Here is a 21,747-nt window from a genome sequence, read left to right on the forward strand (position 1 = left end):
CCTCCCTCTCCCCAGGGCCTAGCTTGCTGGGGCAGGCTCCGGGGTGGATGGGCGGCAGCAGTGGTGCATCTCCACAGGTGAATGCCACCGTGCCTCTGCTAGGCCGTTCGGGGCTGCTGGGAGAGCTTCGGAACAACCTGTTCACTGACGTGGCATGTGGCCGAGGGAAGAAGGCCGACAGCACCTTCTGCATCACATCCTCGGGGCTGCTGTGCGAGTTCAGCGACAGGAGGCTTTTGGATAAGTGGGTGGAGCTGAGAGTAAGCACCTCTGGCCCCATGGGTAGGGGCTGGCTGCCCATGTGTCAGCTCAGGGGAGATCTGATGCTTCTGGCTCTGTAGCAGGGGACTCATGCCTCATGCATGCAGGAGACTGCAGGAGAGAGGAGTTTGGGGGAGCCAGAACTTGGCCTAGTTCCATGGAGATCTATATAACTCCCTCCTCTCTGCTTTCTCTTTCCACCTTTCTTTTCCCTGCTTCCCTCTTCTGCTCAGAATACAGACAGCTTCACAGTAAGTGGTGCTTAGATCCTCCTGTCTTTCTCATGCTGTTTCTTTCTCTTTGCTGGGCTCTTTCTACTTTGTCTTCTTTGTCAAAACCTCTTGTGCCTTAGAAGGGTCCCTGGCCTCCATCCCCCAACTGCACGTGGCTATGGGCCCTCTGGCCACCTGCTGCTGGAGGGAGGGGCATCTCTAGATAACAGCTGAGGGGCTCAGGCCAGAGCAGCTGGGCAGCTTTCTCCTTGCTCCTGCCTCGGCTGGTCTGTCCTCTTGGCAGGCGACTGTTATGGAGGGATTGGGCAGGTGACCCTTGCTGACTTGAGCCCCTCTGCCTGCAGACCACTGTGGCGCACTGCATCTCTGTGAGCCAAGACTACATCTTCTGTGGCTGTGCTGATGGCACTGTGCGCCTCTTCAATCCCTCTAACCTGCACTTCCTCAGCACACTGCCCCGGCCCCATGCCCTGGGGACAGACATTGCCAGCGTCACTGAGGCCAGGTGAGCTATGTGGGTCTGCTGCCTCCACTCAGATCCTCACTCTGGGCCCAGCCTTCCCTGGTTGTGCTTCAGGAAACAAAGTGAAGAGTGTATCAGTGCCCCAGTGATTGCCAGAGGAACACCTCTGTAGACCTACAAATTTGGTTAATGGATACTGTTTGCCACTGAGGAGACCTCACACTGTGGGGAACCAGGGAGTTTCTCAGTAAGTGGGTGTTAGGGCTTATTGTATGATCTGGACTTGAATTCGGTGATTTTAGGAATGGTTCCAGGGATTGAAGTTTTGCTCTGGTTAGGTGCTGTCAGGAAGTCGAGGCAGTTCCACAATTGGATATCTTAATAATCTTTATCTACGAGGTAGAAGGGAAGGTATGGGGCTAGAGCTGTAATTGGTAAAGAAGCAGCAGTCAATCACGATAGAAGGGAATGGAAATGTTTGGTCATGTTAGTGGTTTGTTGTACAGTGATGTGCATTTATCTTCACTCTCAGACACGATTATGGGGGGGGGGGGTGTCTTGCTTTTGTTCGACTGTCATGGCCGCAGAGTTACCTCGTCTGATTTTGGTGTTCTTGGCATTGTTTGTGTTTCTCATGAGAACACGATGGTCCAACAGCCAGTGTCAGATTAGCTCCCTACTGACAGCTGTCAGAGGCTGCTTTTTTCTTTCTCAAGCAGTTACTACCCCCTGCAGGTCTGGAGAGGGCTTGCCATGCTCACTCTCCTTCCTTTGTGGTTTGGCTTGTTTCATTCTTTTCTTTTCTTTTCTTTTTTCTTTTCTTTTCTTTTCTTTTCTTTTCTTTTCTTTTCTTTTCTTTTCTTTTCTTTTTTTTCTTTTTTCTCTTTTCTTTTCTTTTCTTTTTAAGATTTTATTTATTTATTTGAGAGAGTGCGCACAAGCAGGAGGGAGGGGAGAGAGAGAGGGAGAAGCAGGCTTCCCGCTGAGCAGGGAGCCGATGCAGGGCTTGATGCCAGGACCCTAGGATCATGACCCAAGCCAAAGGTGGACACTTAACCAACTGAGCCACCCAGGCACCCCCAATCCTTCATTTCATCAGCTCTTTACTCATTATTTGCCCTGTCCTCTCTTCCCCACAGTCGCCTCTTCTCTGGGGTGGCCAACGCCAGGTATCCAGATACCATTGCCTTGACCTTTGATCCTACCAATCAGTGGCTGTCTTGTGTATACAACGACCACAGCATTTATGTTTGGGATGTGAGGGACCCCAAAAAAGTGGGCAAGGTGTACTCGGCTCTCTATCATTCCTCTTGCGTCTGGAGTGTGGAGGTATGTATGTGGGCTGGGCTGGCTTGGCCTGGGACTGACTAGGTTTGCTGGGGTACTATGTGAGGTGGGAATTGGGGATCCCTGAGCATAAAGTTATATTCCTGCTGCCTCCTTGTTTCTCCAGCAACATTCTTGTGTATCCACAAATCTTCAGATGGGTCCCACGGATTGAGCTTGAATTTTAGTGCTTATGTATCTCAGGCTTCTTCCATTGTATGCCTGTCTCTCCTTAGCTTTGCTTCATCATAAGCTGGCTGATCTTGGACAAGTTACTGACTTCAGTCTCAATTTCCTGAACTATAAATTGATGTATCTGATTTATCTAGTTGTCCTAAGAATTAATTGAAATGATATTAGTGGAGACATGGAAGGATGCTTGGCTAAGTGGTTTGCCTGTAGTGATTATAGAGAGTATCTGATATAATGGCTTGTTTACCATGTGACAAACACTGGGCTAAGTGCCAGCCAGTGTTCTCTCTTTAACCTCACTCTCTTCCATGTCTTCAGGCAGGTAAAGGACTGCCCCCTAACTGGAGAGCTGACTTTGTTCCCTCTGGCCCTCAGGTTTACCCCGAAGTGAAGGACAGTAACCAGGCCTGCCTGCCCCCTAGTTCCTTTATCACCTGTTCCTCAGACAATACCATCCGCCTGTGGAACACGGAGAGCTCCGGAGTGCACGGCTCCACCCTGCACCGAAACATCCTCAGCAATGTGAGCCTTGGGCACAAACTCCATACTTAGGCCTCATATCCCCTCAGCCTTCATACCTCCTTCTCAGGAACTGGGTACCCAGATTTTGATCTGCCCAGCTTGGATTTGGCCGGGCTCCTCGGGCCAGGGGTTTATCTTGTCCAGCATTCTTCCCCCTTGCAGCTGTACTAGGTCAGGCTTGCCTTATCCACCTCCCTTCCTGGCCTGCTCCACTAGGACCTCATTAAGATCATCTATGTGGATGGGAACACTCAGGCCCTGCTGGACACTGAGCTGCCTGGAGGAGACAAAGCCGACACGTCCCTGATGGATCCCCGTGTGGGCATCCGCTCTGTGTGTATCAGCCCCAACGGACAGCATCTAGCTTCTGGGGACCGTGTAGGCACGCTTAGGTAATGCCAAGCCTGAAGTGGTCCTGACTGCCTCCCACAGTGCAGGCTGGAGGGGATGAGGTCCTGAAGGACAGAGCTTTAGAAACATTGGCTCAAAATGATTGGGGAACAAGATGTCTATATACAAGGGAAATATAATAACTTTATGATGAAGAAACCCAGCAGAAACCATCCTAACCATGTGATTAAGCTTAGCATCCTCATATCAGGATCACAAAGCCTGTACATAATATGACTCACTAAGAAGGACATAATATGATTTCTGTGGTTTTCTTGTCCCAAATGCATAAACTCAGTCTAATCATGGGGAAACACCAGGCAGACTCAGGACAGAGTCATCAGTACTCTTCCAAAGAGTATTGGAGAGTGAGCAATACTCCTCAAAAGCATCAAGGTCATGAAAGATAAGGAAAGATTGAACTGTCACCGACTATAGGAGACTAAGGAGAAATTATAACTAAGTACAGTTTGGACTCTTGATAGGATCCTGAATTCAGGAAAAAAGATTGTGGAAAAACGTGAAATTAAAATAAAATTTTAATTAATAGCACTGTACCAACGGAAACTTCCTGGTTCTGATATTTGAACTGTTAACATGGAAAATCTCTGTACTCAATGCCACTCTTCTGTATGCCTAACAGTTCAAAAATAAATAAAAATGTAATTTTAAAAACAGGTTTGAGGGAGAAGATAGAGCAGAGGATGGAGGGTGAGTCTTTCCTGCTGTAATCTGGCAATGACCTCTTCCCTCTACTCACCTTTGCAGGGTGCATGAGCTGCAGTCCTTGAGTGAGATGCTAAAGGTAGAGGCCCATGACTCAGAAATTCTGTGCTTGGAGTACTCTAAGCCAGACACAGGTAAGAAGGATGCCTGGTATCTAGCCCAGAGTGGCACAGGGCTCCTCTAGTCCTGCTAGTGCCACTTGCATCTGTCCTGGCTCTTGAATGTAGGACTAAACATTGTTTAAAGCACTGGGTGTCTTCATGGGTTTAGAGGAGGACAGCTTCCCTTCCTGCTCCATGGTTCACTTGGCTTAGAGTTGTGGGGCTCAGTTCCTGTGGGCCTTTTGCTGGGCCCAGATGGAGGCCTGCTCTGGGCACTCACAGGCTGATGGAGTTCTTTCATCCCCAGGTCTGAAGCTGCTGGCATCAGCGAGCCGGGACAGGCTCATCCATGTGTTAGATGCTGGCCGTGAGTATAGCCTGCAGCAGACGTTGGATGAGCACTCATCCTCCATCACTGCTGTCAAGTTTGCAGGTGGGGGCAGGGCAATTGAGATACATCTTGCCACCTACTACTAACATCCTCCATCCCCACCCCAACTGCCCCCAGCCTCCTGCCTCCATGAGGAGGGTGTGCAGGTCACAGGGGGGTGTTGGACAGCAGCTAGGAGGCCTGGGGCCAGGAAGGCGAGTGGAATGTAGACTCTTTGTCTAGGGAACCCTCAGGCAGACAGCTTGCCTGAGGATAGAGAATGGCTAGCTTAGGTTTGGAGAGAAGCATCCTGATTTAATTAGTTGTCTGGGTCATGTAGAAAGCTCAGCAGTGGGGTAATAGAGGAAGGGCTGGCCCCCTTTTGGTGAAAGCAGTGGGAAGAGCTAGGACCCCCTCTTCCATAGCCAGCGATGGGCAAGTCCGCATGATCAGCTGTGGAGCAGACAAGAGCATTTACTTCCGCACTGCACAGAAGGTGAGGGTATGGGGCTTCCCTAAATGGGGAGGGGTTGGGAGGTGGGGGTTTCTACCTTTTCCCCAGCTGAGGTTGTAAGAGTTGAAGGGGGGTGAAAGCAGGGCTCTCTGGGCCTGTTGGGCCCACACGCTCTACCCTTGCAGTCTGGAGATGGAGTACAGTTTACACGGACACACCATGTGGTACGGAAGACGACTCTCTATGATATGGATGTGGAGCCCAGCTGGAAGTACACAGCCATTGGCTGCCAGGACCGAAATATTCGGTGGGCATCCTCTTCTCCAACCATCTGATTGCATTCCTTCATGCCTGAGGGGGTCAGCTCTAGGTAGCTCTCTCCCCACTTCTATCTTTTTTGTCCAGGTCTTTGTGCCCCCTTGAACCTACAGGGCACTTTGCCGTACCTGAGAGGTGGTGTAGCCCCTTTGGTGTTGGGGAGTGGCTCCCAGAGAAAACAGGGCTGGGACTGAATGCAGGGGTCTCTGCCACCCAGCAGTGCTTGATCATGGCCTCCTCATGTGAGCAAGAGTATGCTTCTTTACAGGATCTTTAACATCAGCAGTGGGAAGCAAAAGAAGCTGTTTAAAGGGTCACAGGGTGAGGATGGCACTCTGATTAAGGTAAGGGCCCAGGAGGAATTGCCCTGGGCCAGAGAAAGGCATGACAGATATACTAGGTGGAAAGGGACTGGTGCTGCCCTGTCCTCTGCCAGCTGTGTGTCCCATCCCTAGGTGCAGACAGACCCCTCGGGGATCTACATTGCCACCAGCTGTTCTGACAAGAACCTTTCCATTTTCGACTTCTCTTCAGGCGAGTGTGTGGCCACCATGTTTGGCCACTCAGGTGAGTGTCGTTGCCCCAGTACTCTACTGCTGGAACTTTACTCTTTCTTCTTTTACTTTCTTGGGAGCTAGCAGAGCTGTCTGCCCCTCCCTTCCAACCAACCATCCACTTCCACTGTTGGGACAGGGCTTGGCTGGGACTTTAGGGAAGCTCAGAGGCCATATTCTTTGTTCCTCACAGAGATTGTCACTGGCATGAAGTTTAGTAATGACTGCAAACATCTCATCTCTGTGTCAGGAGACAGGTGAGCAGAAGCCCACTTCCCTGACATACAGATTTTTCCTGAGATACACACACACTCTTCCCCCTCCCCTCTCTTTGCATTAGTGATGTCTCTTGGGAATAGGGCTGAGCAGGGATATTTCTTGGTTGGGCCTGATGTGGCACTGGAGGGTGGCTCTGGTCTTCTTGCTGACCCATAGAGAAGGGGAACTAGTGGGGTTCCACTCCAGAGGCCTAACCTCTCTCTCCCTCACCTGCCTCTGTGGCTCTACCCAGCTGTATATTTGTGTGGCGCCTGAGCTCTGAGATGACCATCAGTATGAGGCAGCGTCTGGCTGAACTGCGCCAGCGTCAGCGTGGAGGCAAGCAGCAGGGACCATCTTCTCCCCAAAGAGCTGCAGGACCCAACAGGTGAGAACAGAGTATGAATATGGGCTAGTGGTGGGTGGCCATCTAGACTGCTTGCTGCCTCAGTGCTTCCCCTTCTCGCTCTGGACTTGCCATTCACCTGTACCTCCTGACTCCTGGATCGCCCAACACCTGTTTCTTACCTGAAGACCCATGAAGGTTGTTCCTCTTCCTGCATTGAGTTTCTTCTCTCCATGGCCTTCCTTGTCTTGGACTCAGGCATGAGGCGCCATCGATGCTATCTCCTGGACCAGCTTTGTCATCAGACAGTGACAAGGAGGGAGAAGATGAGGGCACCGAAGAAGAAGAACTTCCAGCTCTGCCCATCCTTGCCAAGGGTACCAAAAAAGAGCCAGGTATGTGGATGTCTGGAGTAGGGCCAGATAGGCACCAGTTGGCACAGTAGCTACATATGCCCTTTCTGGGGCCAGGGGTGGAGAGCAGGGCTAACCGAGGAAACCAGAGCATCACTGTGGCCACCCAGGGGTATGAGCTGGTGCAGTGCCAGGGCTCTGGGTGTGTGGGCAGGAGACACTCTCTCTGACTGCTTTGCCTGTCTCTGTCTAGCCTCAGTGCCCAGCCCAGCCCTGCCCCGAAGCTTGTCCCACTGGGAGATGAGTCGGGTGAGTCACCATTGTTAAAAATGCCCTTCCAAGGTCACAGGGCTGGAGGAGGGTAAAAGCAGGTCTCTCTGGGCTTGCCGGCATGTTGTACCCCTCGTGTCCAAGGAAGGGCCTTGTGGGAGAGTTTGAGCAGCTTGGCTGGTCCCAGATTAGGGATGATGAAGCCTCGGGAGTCTCCTTCTTGTGGGCCAGGTGGGGTGGCCTGCAAAGGCTAGTCACCACTAGAAGAAGTGCTCCATCTTTTCAGCTGCCTGGGGGGCCTGGGAGTAAATGTGAATGAAGAACAGGTTGAGATAAGGAGTAGACAAGGGGGGCCTGAGCCAAACAGAGCTATAGATCAAGGGGAGCGCCTGGGTGGCTCATTCAGTTAAGCGTCTGACTCTTGGTTTCAGCTTGTGATGATCTCAGTGTCATGGGATCAAGCCCCAAGGGCCCCCATTTTGGGCCCCTTGTTGGGCCCTGCTTAGGGCTCCACACTGGATCAGAGGAGAGTTTGCTTGTCCCTCTCCCTCTTCCTTTGCCCTGCCCCCTTGTGCCCATGCATGCACGTGTGCACACTCTCTCAAGTAAGTAAATATATACACACATACATAAAATATTTTTAAAAACCTGAAGTTCAAGAACATCAAAGTTTCAAAGAGTGGAAATCTTGAGAAACTGTAGTTCTAAAGACTCTAGGTTGGGGGTGAGGTCAGAACTTCCAGAGCAGTTATTTAGAAGGAAAGGGCCATGAGAGGACCAGTAACTGGGCTGCTACTTCAGAGCAGCCAGAAGGAGGATAAGGGCTGTCTGTGCAAGTCCCACAGCAGTCCAGCCCTCACTTGTGCCTTGTCAAGACTTCACATGGCAACACCTTCCTTGTCAGTAGCAGTTCCGTGGATTGGTGGTGTTGTGGGGCCTCTAGTGCCTTCTGACCAAGCCAGGGACTCAAGGTTGGACTACTGGTTTGTCCTTGATGCTGTGACTAGACCTGGGACTGTCCTCAGAATAAGGGACGTTTTAGAGATTACCAGCTATGAGATGTCTGTGACACCAGGTGAAGGCTGAGACTGGAAGGTCTAAGGGCGTAGAGTGAAGCTAAGAGCATGAACTCTGGAGCAGACCACTTGAGTTGTAACCTCAACCAAGCAGGCCACTCACTGTCCGTGGGACTAGATAAATTACCTAAGCCAACTGTGCTTTAGTTTTCCCAGCTATAAAAATGAGGATAATAAAACCTACTTCATAGGGTTGTGGGGATTAAATGAGTGAATACGTGTACATAAGGTGCATGGCACACAGTGATCTATTAGTGTTTGCTGATACTACTGTATGGTGGTTGTGACCACTCCCCCACCCCTGCCTCACATCAGGCACAGGAGACGGTGGAGTTCCTGGCCCCAGTGCCTGCAGCCAACCAAGGACCCAGAAGAAGGGGCCGCTGGGCTCAGCCAGGTGTGGAGCTGAGTGTCCGCTCCATGCTGGACCTGCGGCAGCTAGAGACAATGGCCCCAAGCCCTCGAGGCACTAGCCAAGACTTGCTGGCCATGACCCCATCTTGTCCTGGGAAGCATGGTCAGCAGGCCCCTGAAACCTCACATACTAGCCAGGTAAGCCGGCTTTCTCCTAGCAGCCTAGAGATCTCCAAGCAGCCTTAGCCAGCCTTATACCAACATCTGGGGCCTGAGCACTGGACCAGCTCTGCTTGCTCTGCTCCTGTGGCACATGGGTAACCTGGATTGCAAAGGTTCATAATGGCTAAGTTGTATGGTCTGGTGATTGGGGTGGTACCCTTTGTCCTGGGCCAGGTTTCTTGCAGGGCTCATCATATTAAGTGGTGGCTAGAGGTTGGCAGCCTGGTGTATGACAGATTATAGTTATACGAGAAACTCAAGAACATTAGCTAGAATTCTCCTCAGCTTCCTCCAGAATTGATGCACATCAAATCCTTGCCCACTTCCACGTCTTTTCCCATTAGCAACCTCAGTTAACGCCTCTTTGTGTGTTCCCAGAACGAAAAGCCCCCTCGGCCTCAGGCCTCCCAACCCTGTTCCTGTCCCCACATTATTCGATTGTTGTCCCAAGAGGAAGGGGTATTTGCCCAAGATCTGGAGCCTGCACCCATCGAAGATGGTATTGTCTACCCGGAGCCGAGTGACAGCCCCACCCTGGATACCAGGCAAGGGTCCTTCCCTCACCAGACCTCAGGGGCCATGCGGTATTTCCCAGACTTCCCTTCCCTGAGTGTTCCTTAATTAGGGGAGGACTGGCTCAGGTTCCTCAGGGCTCGCTCACCACTTTGCCCTGCCACATCCCCAGTCCCACTTCCAGGTTGGGGAGAAAAAAGAAGCCAGGTGTTAGTGAGGCTGCTCAGTCCTGCTAACTGCCTCTTCTTTCCTCTGCTCGCCTTCCTGGAAGTGAGTTTCAGGTTCAGGCTCCATCCCGAGGGACCCTGGGAAGAGTGTATCCAGGCAGCAGGGGCTCCGAGAAGCACAGTCCTGACAGTGCCTGCTCTGTGGATTATAGTAGCAGCCGGCTTTCCAGTCCTGAACACCCCAATGAAGGTGAGGCTGCAGCTTTGAGGGAGGTCAGTAGACTGAGGTGAGAGTGGAGCTTCTGGCAATGGGTGGGTGCAGCATGATGCTTCTCTCCCCTTCCCACATCCAGACTCTGAGAGCACGGAGCCCCTGAGTGTGGATGGCATTTCCTCAGACCTCGAAGAGCCAGCTGATGGTGATGAGGAAGAGGAGGAAGAAGAGGGAGGCACTGGCTCCTATGGATTGCAGGAGGGCAGTCCCCATACCCCAGACCAGGAGCAGTTTCTAAAACAGCACTTTGAGACTCTGGCCAATGGGGCTGCTCCAGGTGTGGTCAGAGGCCAGTATATGGTCGGTCACTCTTGTCTGCCCTTCTTCTTTCCTTGCCTGGCTGAGAGGGAGGGTCTAATGGCAGGCCATGCCCTAGGGTTTCCTTCTAGGGGAGGCTGAATCTGGGGCAAGGGCTTGCTTCAATTCATGGTTTCTGTCTCCTTGGTAGGGGGCCCAGTCCGGGTACCAGAGAGGACAGAGTCTCAGAGCATCTCTTCACGATTCCTGTTGCAAGTACAGACTCCCCCGCTCAGGTACCTCTCCCTATAGCAGTTCTCACTCTGTGGCTCACTTGACCTCACAGCACTCTCCAAAGGGCTAGTCGAGGCAGCATGCTGAGTATTTTGCACTCTCAAGTTTTGGGACAAGTGGCTTTGTGCCTGGCTTTGTGCCTGCCCTTCTCCCAGAGCTTCTGGTGTTGTGAGAGCTTTTCCCCGTCTTGGCAGGAAGGACTCCTCAGCCTTCTCTGGGCCTTCTTCCACATTTCCTCCCTGTAGGGAACTGTCCCCATATTCCTCAAGCCTGGCACTGACATCGAGACCAGTCCAGATGCTGCAGGCTTCGGGTGAGCAACTAAGAGGCAGTGGTGCCAGTCCTCCAGGAGCACCCCCAGAGGCAGAGACCTCCTCTGGAAATGCCGGCCCCCAGCAGGCAGTTCCTGTGCTTTTGCCACGACGCCGTCTCAACCTGGACAGTAGCTGGGCTCCCAAGAGAGTGGCTGCAGCCAGCAGCCCTTTAGGTGGACTCCAGAAAGCCCGGTCTGTGCAGAGTCTGGTGCTGCAGGGTGAGGAGCCTGGTGGGCCCAACTCCAGGGTGTGGGGAGTATGGAGCACATGAGCATGCTAGAGGAAGGAGGGCCTGATTTAGCCCTGATGTATCACTCTGCTTGCCACTGGGTGTCCCTTAGTGGGTATGTGCAGGGCACAGCAACTCCTAGGGAGCTGGGCCCTAGCACCTGGGATGCCTTCCTCACCATCTGACTTGTGTCTGCCTGTCTTCTCTGCAGATGAGGGCCCACCACCAGGCCCATTGCTTTTAGGGGAGACAGAGGCCCAGGAGGGCCTGCACTCCCTGCCACAGGCTGATAGCCATCTGTCTCGGCCTCAGTCCTACCAGAACCCCACCACCAGTTCCATGGCCAAGATTTCCCGCAGCATCTCTGTTGGGGAGAACTTGGGCCTGGCAGCTGAACCTCAAGCTCCTGCTCCCATTCGAGTCTCACCGCTCAGCAAGCTAGCCCTGCCCAGCAGGGCTCACCTGGTCCTGGACATCCCAAAGCCACTGCCGGATCGTCCTACCCTGGCCACATTTTCACCTGCTACCAAGGGCAGGGCCCCTGGTGAGGTGGAACAGCCTGGTTCCTCAATGGGCCTAGGAAAGGCTCATAGTACATCTGAGAGGCAGGCTTGTTTGGGGGAGGGTGCCAAGCCTAGGACAGAGTGCCAGGCTCAGCCTGGGCCCAACAGCCCCTGTGCCCAGCAACTGCCAGTCAGCAGCCTCCTCCGAGTCCCTGAGAACTTGCAGCCCCCACCCCCTGAGAAGACTCCTAGCCCCATGGAATGCACCAGGCCAGGGACCCTGAGCCAGGACTCAGGTGTGCACAGCTCCCCAGCTTTCATCTCCCACCCCGTCCTCTTTCTCCTGTTTCTGTTGTCTGCTCTCTGGCTCCATCCCATTTCTGTGCGTCCAGCCTCTGGTGTTTTCGTCCTGTCTGCTCCTGTCTTGGTCCATAAGTCACACCCCTGATGGTGAGACACTCCCACCAATCTTCATGATCTCCTTGTGACCTCCTGCTCCCTTGCCTTCTGGCCTCTTGGCTGGCCCTCCCCTCTGAACCTTGTTTTCTGTGTGGTAGTGGGGAGCAGTGTTGGGAAAAAGGGACTGTGGGTAAATGGAGGGGGTGTCATCCTGGGGGTAGGGCTGTCTTGCTCTCAGTAGCCCCTGGGTTGTGAGGGGAGGCCTGAAAGGGCAGCTTTGCTGGGCCTGAGTTATACGTGTCCCTCCCAGAGCCAGCAGTGAGCCTGGAGCAGTGCGAACAACTTGTGGCAGAGCTCCAGGGCAACATGCGCCAGGCTATGCGGCTCTACCACTTGGTACGTGTTGGGTGCCCACCGTCTGAGAGACAGCATGTCAGGAGTGCTAGCTGAGTGAGGACCCAGAACAACCATGATAAGGCTCTTCCACAGATGGGTGGGTGGGGCCATCAAGAACATCCTGGGCAGAGTAGGCAAGGGAGTTAGAAGCCAGGCCAGGCCTCTTGAACTGAGCACCTATTGGTCATTTCTAAGAGCTGGAGACTTCCTGACTGGAGGGGTCTAAGTGGAGAGGCCATAGGTCCTAGTTTGTCCTAGGACCATCGCAGTTTATGCCTGTTGTCCCAGTATAATTATTAATAGTAGCCCTTGTCATATTCAAAAATGATTTGGCCACCGTAGACATAGGGGACAGTCCAGCAGGGCCCTCTTTGGGGGAGGCTAGACCCGAGTGGGCCCCTCCCCTCTGTATATCCACTGACAGGAGGTTCTTCCACTGTTTCTCTGACTTACTTCCTGGGTCCTCCTACAGGTGGCTGGCTGCAAGACACCCTCAGCGGAGCAAAGTCGCATCACCCAGCTCCTCAGAAACACCTTCTCTTCAGTACGGCAGGAGCTAGAGGCCCTGGCTGGGGCAGTGTTACGCAGCCCAGGCGGGAGCCCTGGGGCTGTGGGGGCTGAGCAAACACAGGCCTTGCTAGAGCAATACTCAGAGCTGCTGCTTCGGGCTGTGGAGCGGCGCATGGAACGCAGACTCTAGTTTCAGAATCCTGTTCCAAGTGAATGCTCCCCCTATTCCAAACTGTAACCCCTGCTCCACTCTCCAGAACCCGTGGGGATACTTGGAGTGGAAAGCAGGGATCAGTGCTCAGAGGGGAAGCAGCTTTCCCAGCTACTTCTCATGGGGCCCCTGTATTTATTAATTTATTTCCCTGACTGTTGCCTCACTTTTTTGGAAATCCTGCCTCCACAGCCCCTCTAGTGGCTCATGCAGGGTAGGTCTTGGATCTTTGTCATCTTGGTGCTGTGAGGAGTAGGAGGGCAGCCTGCCCCATCTGGGGGAAATTGGGAAGGGCTGGCCCTCTCTTCTTAGAAGCCATTTGAAATTACTGCAGGGATCAGCTCCCTGGGGTGGAGCACACACAGGGTATTCAGTGGGGTGGAAGTGAGAGGCCATGTGGTATCAGTGCCCTTCAGCCAACAGCGGAGCTTCACCTCTACCTCCACTTCCCCTCCCATACCAGCTGCACTCCCCTGACTGCCAGAGCAGGGGTTATCTGTTTTCCCCAATTCCTGGCAGTTCCCAAAGGAACTCCCCAAAGCCCTCTAGCCCTCCAGGGCATTTCCAGCCATCAGGAGGCTTGAGTGGTATCAAGGCCTGAGCCTCCACATTCCACTCCCATTCTCCCTTTAAGAGAGCCCTAGCATTATCTCTCTCCCTGTACCACCCCCCTTTCTTTCCTGGCCAGAACTTGTGGAGACAGCTGTGGGATGTTGCTGCAGGACAGTAAAGCCCTCTGCTGGGCAAACAAAGCCCTGGCCTCTTTTTCTCAGCCCCTCGGTCTTCCCTATCTGCCCGGTCCTGATCCCCAGCAGGCTATTAGACCCAGAGGCTACCTTCTGCTTGCATCCTGAGAGATGACTGTGTTAGAACTTCCCTCAAGGTTTACAGGGCACCAGCCCACCTCTAAGGACCTTGGCCACAGATGAAGTCTACACACACACACACACACACACACACACACACACTTGAGTGTTCATGGCTAGAGTACCTGGCTCGCTGATGTGTGCCTGGTTTCCCTTCTTGTACTACTCCTGCTTTACCACCCTGCCTCATGCGGAATTATCAAGGAACACAAAAAGGATGCTAGCCCGAATTCTGGATTCTTGGTGTCCACAACCTAGTCAATATGAGATGGCTTGTGGGTTTCTGATTTGGGTGGAAGGAACCTCCTCAAAGGCAGTGCTGGGCACCCAGGATACTCTGGATACCAGAAGTTGAGGGGAGGGGAGAGGCACATGGGACTGCAGAAGGGGTCAAGAGACACCAGGAAAGATGGTAGGTGGGACAGGTACGTGGTAGAGGGGAAGGGGGTAGATTAGAATTAGAAGGGCAGTTGTTAGGGGTAAGGGGATGGATATAGGGCACAGAGGGCAGGTAGAGTGGGACCAAGTAGTGGAGCAGTTGAGTTGGGTTGAAGAACATGTGTCTCTGGGCCCTACTGCTTCCCTCTGCCTCAGGTAAGTCTGGGTAGCTTTCCTGGAGATTTGGGCCAGAAAAAGCTATTCTTCCACGGACAGGCCATCCCTGCTGGTTCTATAGGTAGAAGCTTAGAAAGAAACAGGTGTCTGTAGAGTACCCAGCTCTTGTTTGCATCAGCCAGGCATGCCCCAGAACAGCTGAAACCTGTTTCACCTTCACTCTTCGGTACTACCACCACCTGCATAGCCAAACTGCAAAGAAGTCCTACAGCTGCCCTTGGTGAGGGTTGGAGGTCTACTCCCACTCCCCCCACTGGCACGCTAGTCCCAGCTCAGCCCAAAAAGGCTCAGGCCTGGCCCTCGGGCTGGGTTCTTTCTGAACCTCAGCCAGCCAGTCCCTCAGAGGAGGGAGATACACTCCGGTAAGGTTTGTGAGAAGGTGGCCGCCCTTCCCCACCCACAGCTGAGCGTTGGGTGGGAAGGGGGGTCTTGTGGTCGGCCAACGCCCGCCCCTTTCTGCATGTCTGAGGCCACCGGCAACTGCCGCCCCCCCCCGCCCCCCCAACCAGATTTGCCCTGATCCAGTTTTGAACCCTTCCCCCCCTTATTTATAACTTTTATACTTTGTCCAGGCCCCGGCGCTTCCCTCTTCCCCAGGTCTCACGGGGGCAGGGGCCGTTTTTAACTCGTCCGTTTGTATTGATGTATGAACTCGTCAATAAACACAATCATTTGTTAACTCTAGGATGCCAGCGAGCGGGGCGGGCGGGAGAAGGTGCGGCCTCTCGCCGGCGGTGGGGTTCGCTGGGGTTCGCAGAACCCGGGCGCGCGGGGGCGGGGCCTCGGCGGGCGGGGGCGGGGCCTCGGCGGGCGGGGGCGGGGCTTCCAGGGGCCGACGCGTGGCCTCGCGGCGGCGGCGGCGGCGTCATGGCGGAGGCGGCCTTGGACGCGGTGCGGAGGGAGTTACGAGAATTCCCGGCCGCCGCCAGGGGTGAGTGGGTGCGCGCAGGGCAGCCTCGGGACGCGGGCGGGACCTTGGGCAGGGCCTGCGGGAGCCGGGCCCCCGAGTCGGGAGCGCCCTGACCCTGCCGGGCCGCCGACCGCATCGGTGCCCTAGTCGGTGCCCTCGGGGAGCGCCGCGGCTGGGACCTAGTCCTTGCTGGCCCTCTGCGATCACCGTTTTGCGCCCGCCCCGGTGCCGGGCCCTCAGCGGCCGTGCTCCCGTGTTCGCATGTCCTTGTGGCCTTCTGGGGTGACTCTTCGCTTTTACCCCCAGGGCCCGGGCCAGTCTTCCCCCTGCCGTGTTTCCCACAGTCGGCGGGTCCCGGATAATGGGGCGGCCTGTTCTTGCCCCTCCCAGCCTTTCCTGGGTGCTCCCTGTCTGAACCCCTGCTGGAACACTATTCAGGAGCGGACTTCTCCAAGCCGGTGCAGAGCTTTAGGAGAATCGTAGGCAACTGTACAAGTGATCCCTGGCTCTTCCCCTGCTTCGTTTTATTTTTCTCTCTCCTTGGTTCCCTCTCTCCCTCCTTCCCAATTTTGTTTTACCGTTAATTGGCAACACAGGCACGTGGTTTAAAAAAACGTATTTGTAATGTAAGCATTCCTCCCGTTCTAGGCTCCAATTTGCATCCTCCCAGAAGCAGAAATACTCCAAATCTACACACACGCACAACTGTGTATCTCCTTTTGTATACAAATGGTAGCCTGCCTGCTAAACACTTTTTTGCACTATGTATTTTGAAGACCACCCCATATCCCTCTTCCTCAGTCTTTTTCACACCTGTGTACTAGTGTGGTAACTTACTGAATCAGCCTACTATTGACAAATATTTAGGTCATTTGCAGTATTTCTTTTTACTAATGCTGCAATGAATACTTTGAGCACCTCCATAGTAAGCACCTCAATGTGTTTAGGATGCATCAGTGAACAAATCTCTGCCCTTATGGACCTTACATTCCAGGTGAGACAGACAGCGCTAGACACACTAAATGAGTTAATTATACAGTCGAAGAGATGGATTAGAAGATAAATGTGGGAGAAAAAAGTAAAGCAGAATAAGAGGTCTCATGCCAGGGATGGGGTAGGGGCAGGTTCTTTTTTTTTTTTTTTAAGATTTTATTTATTTATTCATGAGAGAGAGAGAAGCAGAGACACAGGCAGAGGGAGAAGCAGGATGTGGGACTTGATTCTGGGACTCCAGGATCACGCCCTGGGCCAAAGGCAGGCACCAAACCACTGAGCCACCCAGGGATCCCCTAGGGGGCAGGTTCTAAGTTTAAATAAGATGGTCAGGGTAGGTAGTCTGCCTTGATAAAGCGATGTTTGAGCGCAGGCTTGAAGAAGGAGAGGAAGGTAGTGAGCCATTCAGACATTTGAGAGAAGAGCATTGCAGATAGAGGGCACTCGGGCCCACTTCCTGAAGTGGAAGTGTGCCTGGTGTGTTCACGGAACAGTGAAAAGGCCAGTGTGCACATGTATGAGTATTTTTGATGGTTAGATTTCTAGCAGAAGAATTGTTAGGCCAAAGGAATTGTTTGGGTCCCTTTTGAAATTCTCTCACATTGAAGCCTCTGAAGGGAGCAGTAGCCATTCTCTATAGGTCTTTTCATTGATGAGGTAGTAAAGCTGAAATAATTGCAGAAAATACAGAAGGTGAAAAAAAAGTGGAAGTTTCCACATATTTTAAGAATCCCAGTGAGAACAAGAGGGAGATTTATGGCACCCCAAATCACCTTCCCAATGTGACTGCTTTGATGGGCTGGCCTGACTGGGCTGGCCCTTTGCTCCCTTATCAGCTTGGCAGGTTCTCTCTTTTCCTTCTGGCCGGTGAAATAAGTATATGTGCCATCTCTCTCCTTTTCAGTTTTGTTGAGTCCACCAGCATCTTCCCACTTGGAGAAGACTTCCCCACTTTCCACTTTTTGATCTAAAGACGTTTCCTTTCTGACTGCAAAGCAAAGATGACCAGTGTACAGACTGACTTGAGGGAGAGAGCACGACCTCAGAGGTGAAAATTAGTGCAGTGGCCTCTCACTGGGGCCAAGGCATTCAGGCTGGATCTCACAGATGAAACTAAAAGTCAAGCCCTGTGTACCCTTTATAGACGCTAGGAGAAAGGCATTTCAGTCTGAGCAGCAGGAACGAAGTTTGGCTCCACCTGAGAGTGTGGTAAGGGGCAGGCACCAGACAGGAGGAAACCAGACTGGAAAAGTAGGTTGGGCCTGATCATGATTATGTATCACCTTGAATGCATGCCAGAGTGGACTATAATTTATAAACCATCAAAGGATTTTTTTTTTTTTTTTAACTAGGGGTATGGCAAGATGAGATTGTATTTTAGGAGATGACTGGGGCCAGGGTGAGGGATGCTTTGAGAGGGAGTGGAATTGAGCCAAGGGAACCAGTTCTCTACAGCAACCAGCCAGCCAGGAGATATTGGAGACTTTGAACCAGAAAGCCAATATTTACTGAGCACCTGCTGTATGTTAGGGACCTTTCTAGGTCCTAGGGATACATCAGAGAACAAGAAGTGCATCCCTGCCTCCGTGGAGCTTATATTTGATGGTAGCAAGAGAGACTAATGGACAGTTTTGCCAAGTGAAATACATAGTGCACTACATGGTGATGAACAAAAGGGGTAGAGAAGGAAAAAAAGGCAAGGGGTATAGGATTGTTGGGGACAGGTTCCAATTTAAAAGGGTTGTCAGGGAAGGAAGCCTCGTTGAAGTAATATTTGAGGACCTGAGGAGGTAATCTAAAGGTAGATACTGGCAGAGGAAAGGAGGGTATAGTTTAAGAGACAGAAGGTAGAATCACTAGAACTTCGAGAACATCAGTAGAGTGACAGGAGTGAGGGAGAAAGAAGAACTAAGATTTGGGAGAATTGACACAGGGCCACTGTAGACATCTGCGCAGATGGCATACTGCGTGACCTGCATAAATGCACGTGGTAGTGCTGAGTGTCTGAGGATGCTGATGCTGTTTAGGAAGATCAGAGACACAGTTCAGCCCTTGCTTTCCCTCTTATGGTTTTGTGTGCCAATCTGTCTCCCCAGTTAGGTTGTAATCTTCTTGAGATGACTAGGATCATCACTTTACCTCCACATTGGCTAAACCAAGTGCTGAATACATTCTAGGTACTCAGTATCAGTGTTGGAGGGTGCTTTCCAAAGTCTAGACTCACCCACACCAGCCTGTGGCCTTGGGGCCTCAGTGCTACTCATTCGGGAGCTCCCTGCACTATCTAACTGGCTGCATCTCCTGATGGCTGGCAGGAGGTTGGGCACTGCAGGGTGTGAAAGCCGAGGTTTCACTGTACAGGGCTGGTCTCAAGGACGGTTTGGATTTTAGGTTAAGCAGCATCCCCTGGCCCTGTGGACTCTTATAGCCCAGCTCGATGTGTTTGTGGGTGCTTCATGCTTTCTCCCTTAAATTTCCCTCATTCTTCAATTCCTGGTTGTCTGGGGTCCCTTGGTCATCAGTGGGCATTATCCAGTGGTAACAGCATGTCCAGGGAATGCATCTCTTATGTAGGCAGTGGGGCAGCAACTGGGTGCTGTTGGCTTCAGCCCCTCAACCCTCCTCTTTCTCTCAGAGCTCAGTGTGCCTCTTGCTGTGCCCTACCTGGACGAGCCCCCCACTCCACTGCACTTCTACCGAGACTGGGTCTGCCCCAATAGGCCCTGCATCATCCGTAACGCCCTGCAGCACTGGCCAGCCCTGCAGAAGTGGTCCTTCCCTTATCTCAGGTGGGGGCTCCCCTGGGGGGTGTTGGGTGGTACTTTGTGGTATCTGGGTAGGCTGAAAGTCCTTTCTTCCAGAGCCACAGTGGGCTCCACAGAGGTGAGTGTGGCTGTGACCCCAGATGGTTATGCAGATGCTGTACGAGGGAATCGCTTTGTGATGCCTGCTGAGCGCCGCCTGCCCCTGAGCTGCGTGCTGGATGTGCTCGAGGGCCAGGCCCAGCACCCGGGAGTCCTCTATGTGCAGAAGCAGTGTTCCAACTTGCCCACCGAGCTGCCCCAGCTGCTGTCTGATCTAGAGCCCCACGTGCCCTGGGCCTCTGAGGCACTAGGTGAGTGAAGGCATGCATGGGCCAGGCAGGGAAGGAATGGGAAGGAAGGAGTCAGCTCTGCTTGCTGCTTCTCCCTTTGGTGATGACTTGGCCAAACTCGGGCCCTCAAGGTCAAGTGCTGTGCACTAAATGCTCAAGTCTCCAGGCCACAACTTTGTATTGAACTACTGAACATTGTTACCCTCCTTTCTACCCCAGGGGAAGAGACCCCTCCTGGAGCTCACCCTCCTCTGTGCCTTCTCCCTGTTTGCTCCTCCCTGTGAGCTTCTGGTGCCTGCCCCTTCTCTCCCTCCCTTCAGCAACCCCCTGCCCCCCGGTTCTGGTCCAGCATCACCGTATGGTGGTTATTCCCAGCCTAACTATTGAGAATGACCCCTCCTAACTCTGTCTCTTAACCTCTGACCTGCAGGAAAGATGCCTGATGCTGTGAACTTCTGGCTAGGAGAGGCGGCTGCAGTGACATCTTGTAGGTGTCAAAGGAGTACAGAGGTGGGGGAGGAGGGAAGAGGAGGCCAAGAGTGGAAGGTTGGGTTTGGATGGAAGTTAGATGGGCTATTCTCTGAGATTTCTTTTGGAATTCTGAGGTTTGGACATGACAGAGGGCTTCCCTGTAGCTCAGGTTAAGGAAGGTCCCATGGCACTGGGGTAGAGGGCACTGTTTCTTCTAGGTCTCTAGAAAGCCCTCCATAGGCCAGCTAGGTCAGGGGTAAACTCAGGAGAACCTTGTTTGCTTGAATTTCCCCTCTTGGCAGTAATGAGCGCAGGACCTGGTGAGCATCCAGTTGCTGGCAGGCAGAGATCGGAAATGCCAAATGCTTGCCCAACTCCTCGCATCCCCTGGAGCCTGCTTTGTGCTCTTCTGTTATACTATCTGTCACATGTCTTAAGTGCAGGGCATTGGATGTGATCATTTGCCCCCTCTTAACCCTGCCCACTGGGGCTTCTTTGTATTGGCAGTACATAAGGACCACTACGAAAACCTCTACTGTGTGGTCTCAGGGGAGAAACGCTTCCTGCTACATCCACCCAGCGACCGGCCCTTCATCCCCTATGGTAGGGGACTCAGCCTCTAAGTGCTGGAGAGCTGGTGGCCCAAGGTAGAGGGAGGGCAGTGGGGGCCCTGGGCAGGCTGGTGCGCCAGACCTGAGGTGTGGGCACAGCGTTGCCATTGTGCTCAGGGAACGAGTGGGAGGAGCTGACAAGCTGCAGGCCGTTTGAATGTCCCCATACCTTTCTCTCTCTGGTTTCAGAGCTGTACACACCAGCAACATACCAGCTAACCCAGGAGGGCTCCTTTAAGATGGTGGATGAAGAAGCCATGGAGAAGGTGTCTGCCTCCTTCCCGGGCCCTGGGGTGGGGGGAGGGTAGGAGCCTGATCTTGGAGAAACAGGTACAATAGAGCATGGGAGATGGCACCGGGCTCTGAAAGATCTCGAAGTCTGGGCTCTCCTGGTGCTAACAGGGCAGGGCTTGTGGTGTTTACCTTTGGAAGGGATAGAGCTGGAGGGCCTGGGGCCTTTGGGCCTATTCCCTGGCATCCATTGTGTCCCCAGGTACCCTGGATCCCACTGGACCCACTGGCTCCAGATCTGGCCCGGTACCCCAATTACAGTCAGGCCCGGGCCCTTTGCTGCACGGTGCAGGCCGGTGAGATGCTCTACCTGCCGGCCCTTTGGTTCCACCACGTCCAGCAGTCCCATGGTTGCATTGCTGGTAAGGAGCCGCCCAGAGGGCAGCTGGGGGATGGGTTGGGGAGGCAGTAGGTTGGGGGGGTACCTTCATGCTCAGGTCTCTATTTCCCCCACAGTGAACTACTGGTATGACATGGAGTATGACCTTAAGTACAGTTACTTCCAGCTGCTTGACTCCCTTACTAAGGCCTCCGGCCTCGACTGATGGAGCTCTGGTGAACATTGCCAATGACAATGGTGGGAAAGGTCGTAGCCCTCCCTGGCCAGGTCACGTCCAGAGGCAACCTGGAGTCAGAGGGTGCTGGCTGCCAGCCCAGCTTGCCTTGGGATCATCGCTGGGGAATTTGGGGCCAGACAGGTCTGGGTGTGGGTTCCCAGGAAGTTGCCACACTGGTGAGGCAGCAGCCTGTCCTGGAGGAAGAGTGGAGCTTCAGGTGCAGTGCTGCCTCTCACCAACACTGTGGCTTTGGGCGACTTGCCACCTTGGAGCACTGGTGTCCTGTCTGTAGAACAGAGAAAATGGTGGATCCTACCCCACGGTTGTGAGGCTTGGAGAAAGATCTTTAAGGACCATAAGGGCTGGCACGGAGGGAAATGTATAATAAAAGATGACTGTGATTCATGTGTGCTAAGACTCCCTCTCGAAGTTTCCTTCTGTGGTCTGGTGGGGGCTGGAAACATTTCAGAGTTCCTCTGATTGTGGCTGAGGCCTGGTTCCAG

The 21,747-nt window shown here is 53.2% G+C and overlaps 2 protein-coding genes across 12 annotated transcripts in view; both read left to right on the top strand.

The window, feature by feature from the left end:
* The window catches only part of MAPKBP1 (mitogen-activated protein kinase binding protein 1), a 51,556-nt gene extending 36,560 nt beyond the window's left edge, over positions 1–14,996 (top strand). For 2 of the 8 annotated variants that reach the window (XM_035708745.2, XM_035708746.2), the window contains exons 8-32: positions 78–260; positions 495–512; positions 839–999; positions 2,097–2,286; positions 2,851–2,997; positions 3,214–3,389; positions 4,156–4,247; positions 4,522–4,647; positions 5,010–5,080; positions 5,224–5,345; positions 5,625–5,700; positions 5,812–5,923; positions 6,104–6,167; positions 6,422–6,556; positions 6,773–6,909; positions 7,121–7,176; positions 8,529–8,765; positions 9,168–9,334; positions 9,574–9,719; positions 9,823–10,032; positions 10,192–10,276; positions 10,520–10,806; positions 11,029–11,616; positions 12,030–12,115; positions 12,588–14,996. In XM_035708745.2, coding sequence (XP_035564638.1) covers positions 78–260; positions 495–512; positions 839–999; positions 2,097–2,286; positions 2,851–2,997; positions 3,214–3,389; positions 4,156–4,247; positions 4,522–4,647; positions 5,010–5,080; positions 5,224–5,345; positions 5,625–5,700; positions 5,812–5,923; positions 6,104–6,167; positions 6,422–6,556; positions 6,773–6,909; positions 7,121–7,176; positions 8,529–8,765; positions 9,168–9,334; positions 9,574–9,719; positions 9,823–10,032; positions 10,192–10,276; positions 10,520–10,806; positions 11,029–11,616; positions 12,030–12,115; positions 12,588–12,815 — 3,900 coding nt within the window. In that variant the 3' untranslated portion in view covers positions 12,816–14,996. The remainder of the gene's footprint in view (positions 1–77; positions 261–494; positions 513–838; positions 1,000–2,096; positions 2,287–2,850; positions 2,998–3,213; positions 3,390–4,155; positions 4,248–4,521; positions 4,648–5,009; positions 5,081–5,223; positions 5,346–5,624; positions 5,701–5,811; positions 5,924–6,103; positions 6,168–6,421; positions 6,557–6,772; positions 6,910–7,120; positions 7,177–8,528; positions 8,766–9,167; positions 9,335–9,573; positions 9,720–9,822; positions 10,033–10,191; positions 10,277–10,519; positions 10,807–11,028; positions 11,617–12,029; positions 12,116–12,587) is intronic. The other 6 variants (XM_035708750.2, XM_025473112.3, XM_035708748.2 and 3 more) reach the window with 6 other exon arrangements.
* Positions 14,997–15,136: 140 nt separating this feature from the next.
* Positions 15,137–21,659, top strand: JMJD7 (jumonji domain containing 7). Of its 4 annotated transcripts, none has more exons than XM_025472030.3 (8): positions 15,137–15,248; positions 18,856–19,009; positions 19,082–19,335; positions 19,745–19,801; positions 20,293–20,388; positions 20,586–20,662; positions 20,890–21,049; positions 21,144–21,659. In XM_025472030.3, exons 1-8 carry the CDS (start codon positions 15,185–15,187, stop codon positions 21,230–21,232), a joined length of 951 nt encoding a protein of 316 aa, XP_025327815.2. In that variant the 5' UTR covers positions 15,137–15,184; the 3' UTR covers positions 21,233–21,659. The 4 variants fall into 4 exon arrangements, with proteins under 4 accessions (XP_025327815.2, XP_035564646.1, XP_035564648.1 ...); XM_035708753.2 differs by lacking the exon at positions 15,137–15,248 and adding an exon at positions 15,763–16,221 and having other exon boundaries at positions 19,090–19,335; XM_035708755.2 differs by lacking the exon at positions 15,137–15,248 and adding an exon at positions 15,764–16,221 and having other exon boundaries at positions 19,126–19,335.
* Positions 21,660–21,747: the final 88 nt, after the last annotated feature.

This window comes from Canis lupus, chromosome 30 (assembly GCF_003254725.2).
Source record: "Canis lupus dingo isolate Sandy chromosome 30, ASM325472v2, whole genome shotgun sequence".
Classification (NCBI taxonomy): domain Eukaryota; kingdom Metazoa; phylum Chordata; class Mammalia; order Carnivora; family Canidae; genus Canis; species Canis lupus.

Excerpts from the sequence above, each read along its gene's own strand:
- JMJD7 (XM_035708753.2), top strand. The coding sequence starts at position 16,129 with ATGAATACTTTGAGCACCTCCATAGTAAGCACCTCAATGTGTTTAGGA. Across the intron at positions 19,010-19,089 it reads TGGTCCTTCCCTTATCTCAG|TGGGCTCCACAGAGGTGAGT; the intron begins GTGGGGGCTCCC and ends CCAGAGCCACAG. Across the intron at positions 20,663-20,889 it reads ATGAAGAAGCCATGGAGAAG|GTACCCTGGATCCCACTGGA; the intron begins GTGTCTGCCTCC and ends TTGTGTCCCCAG.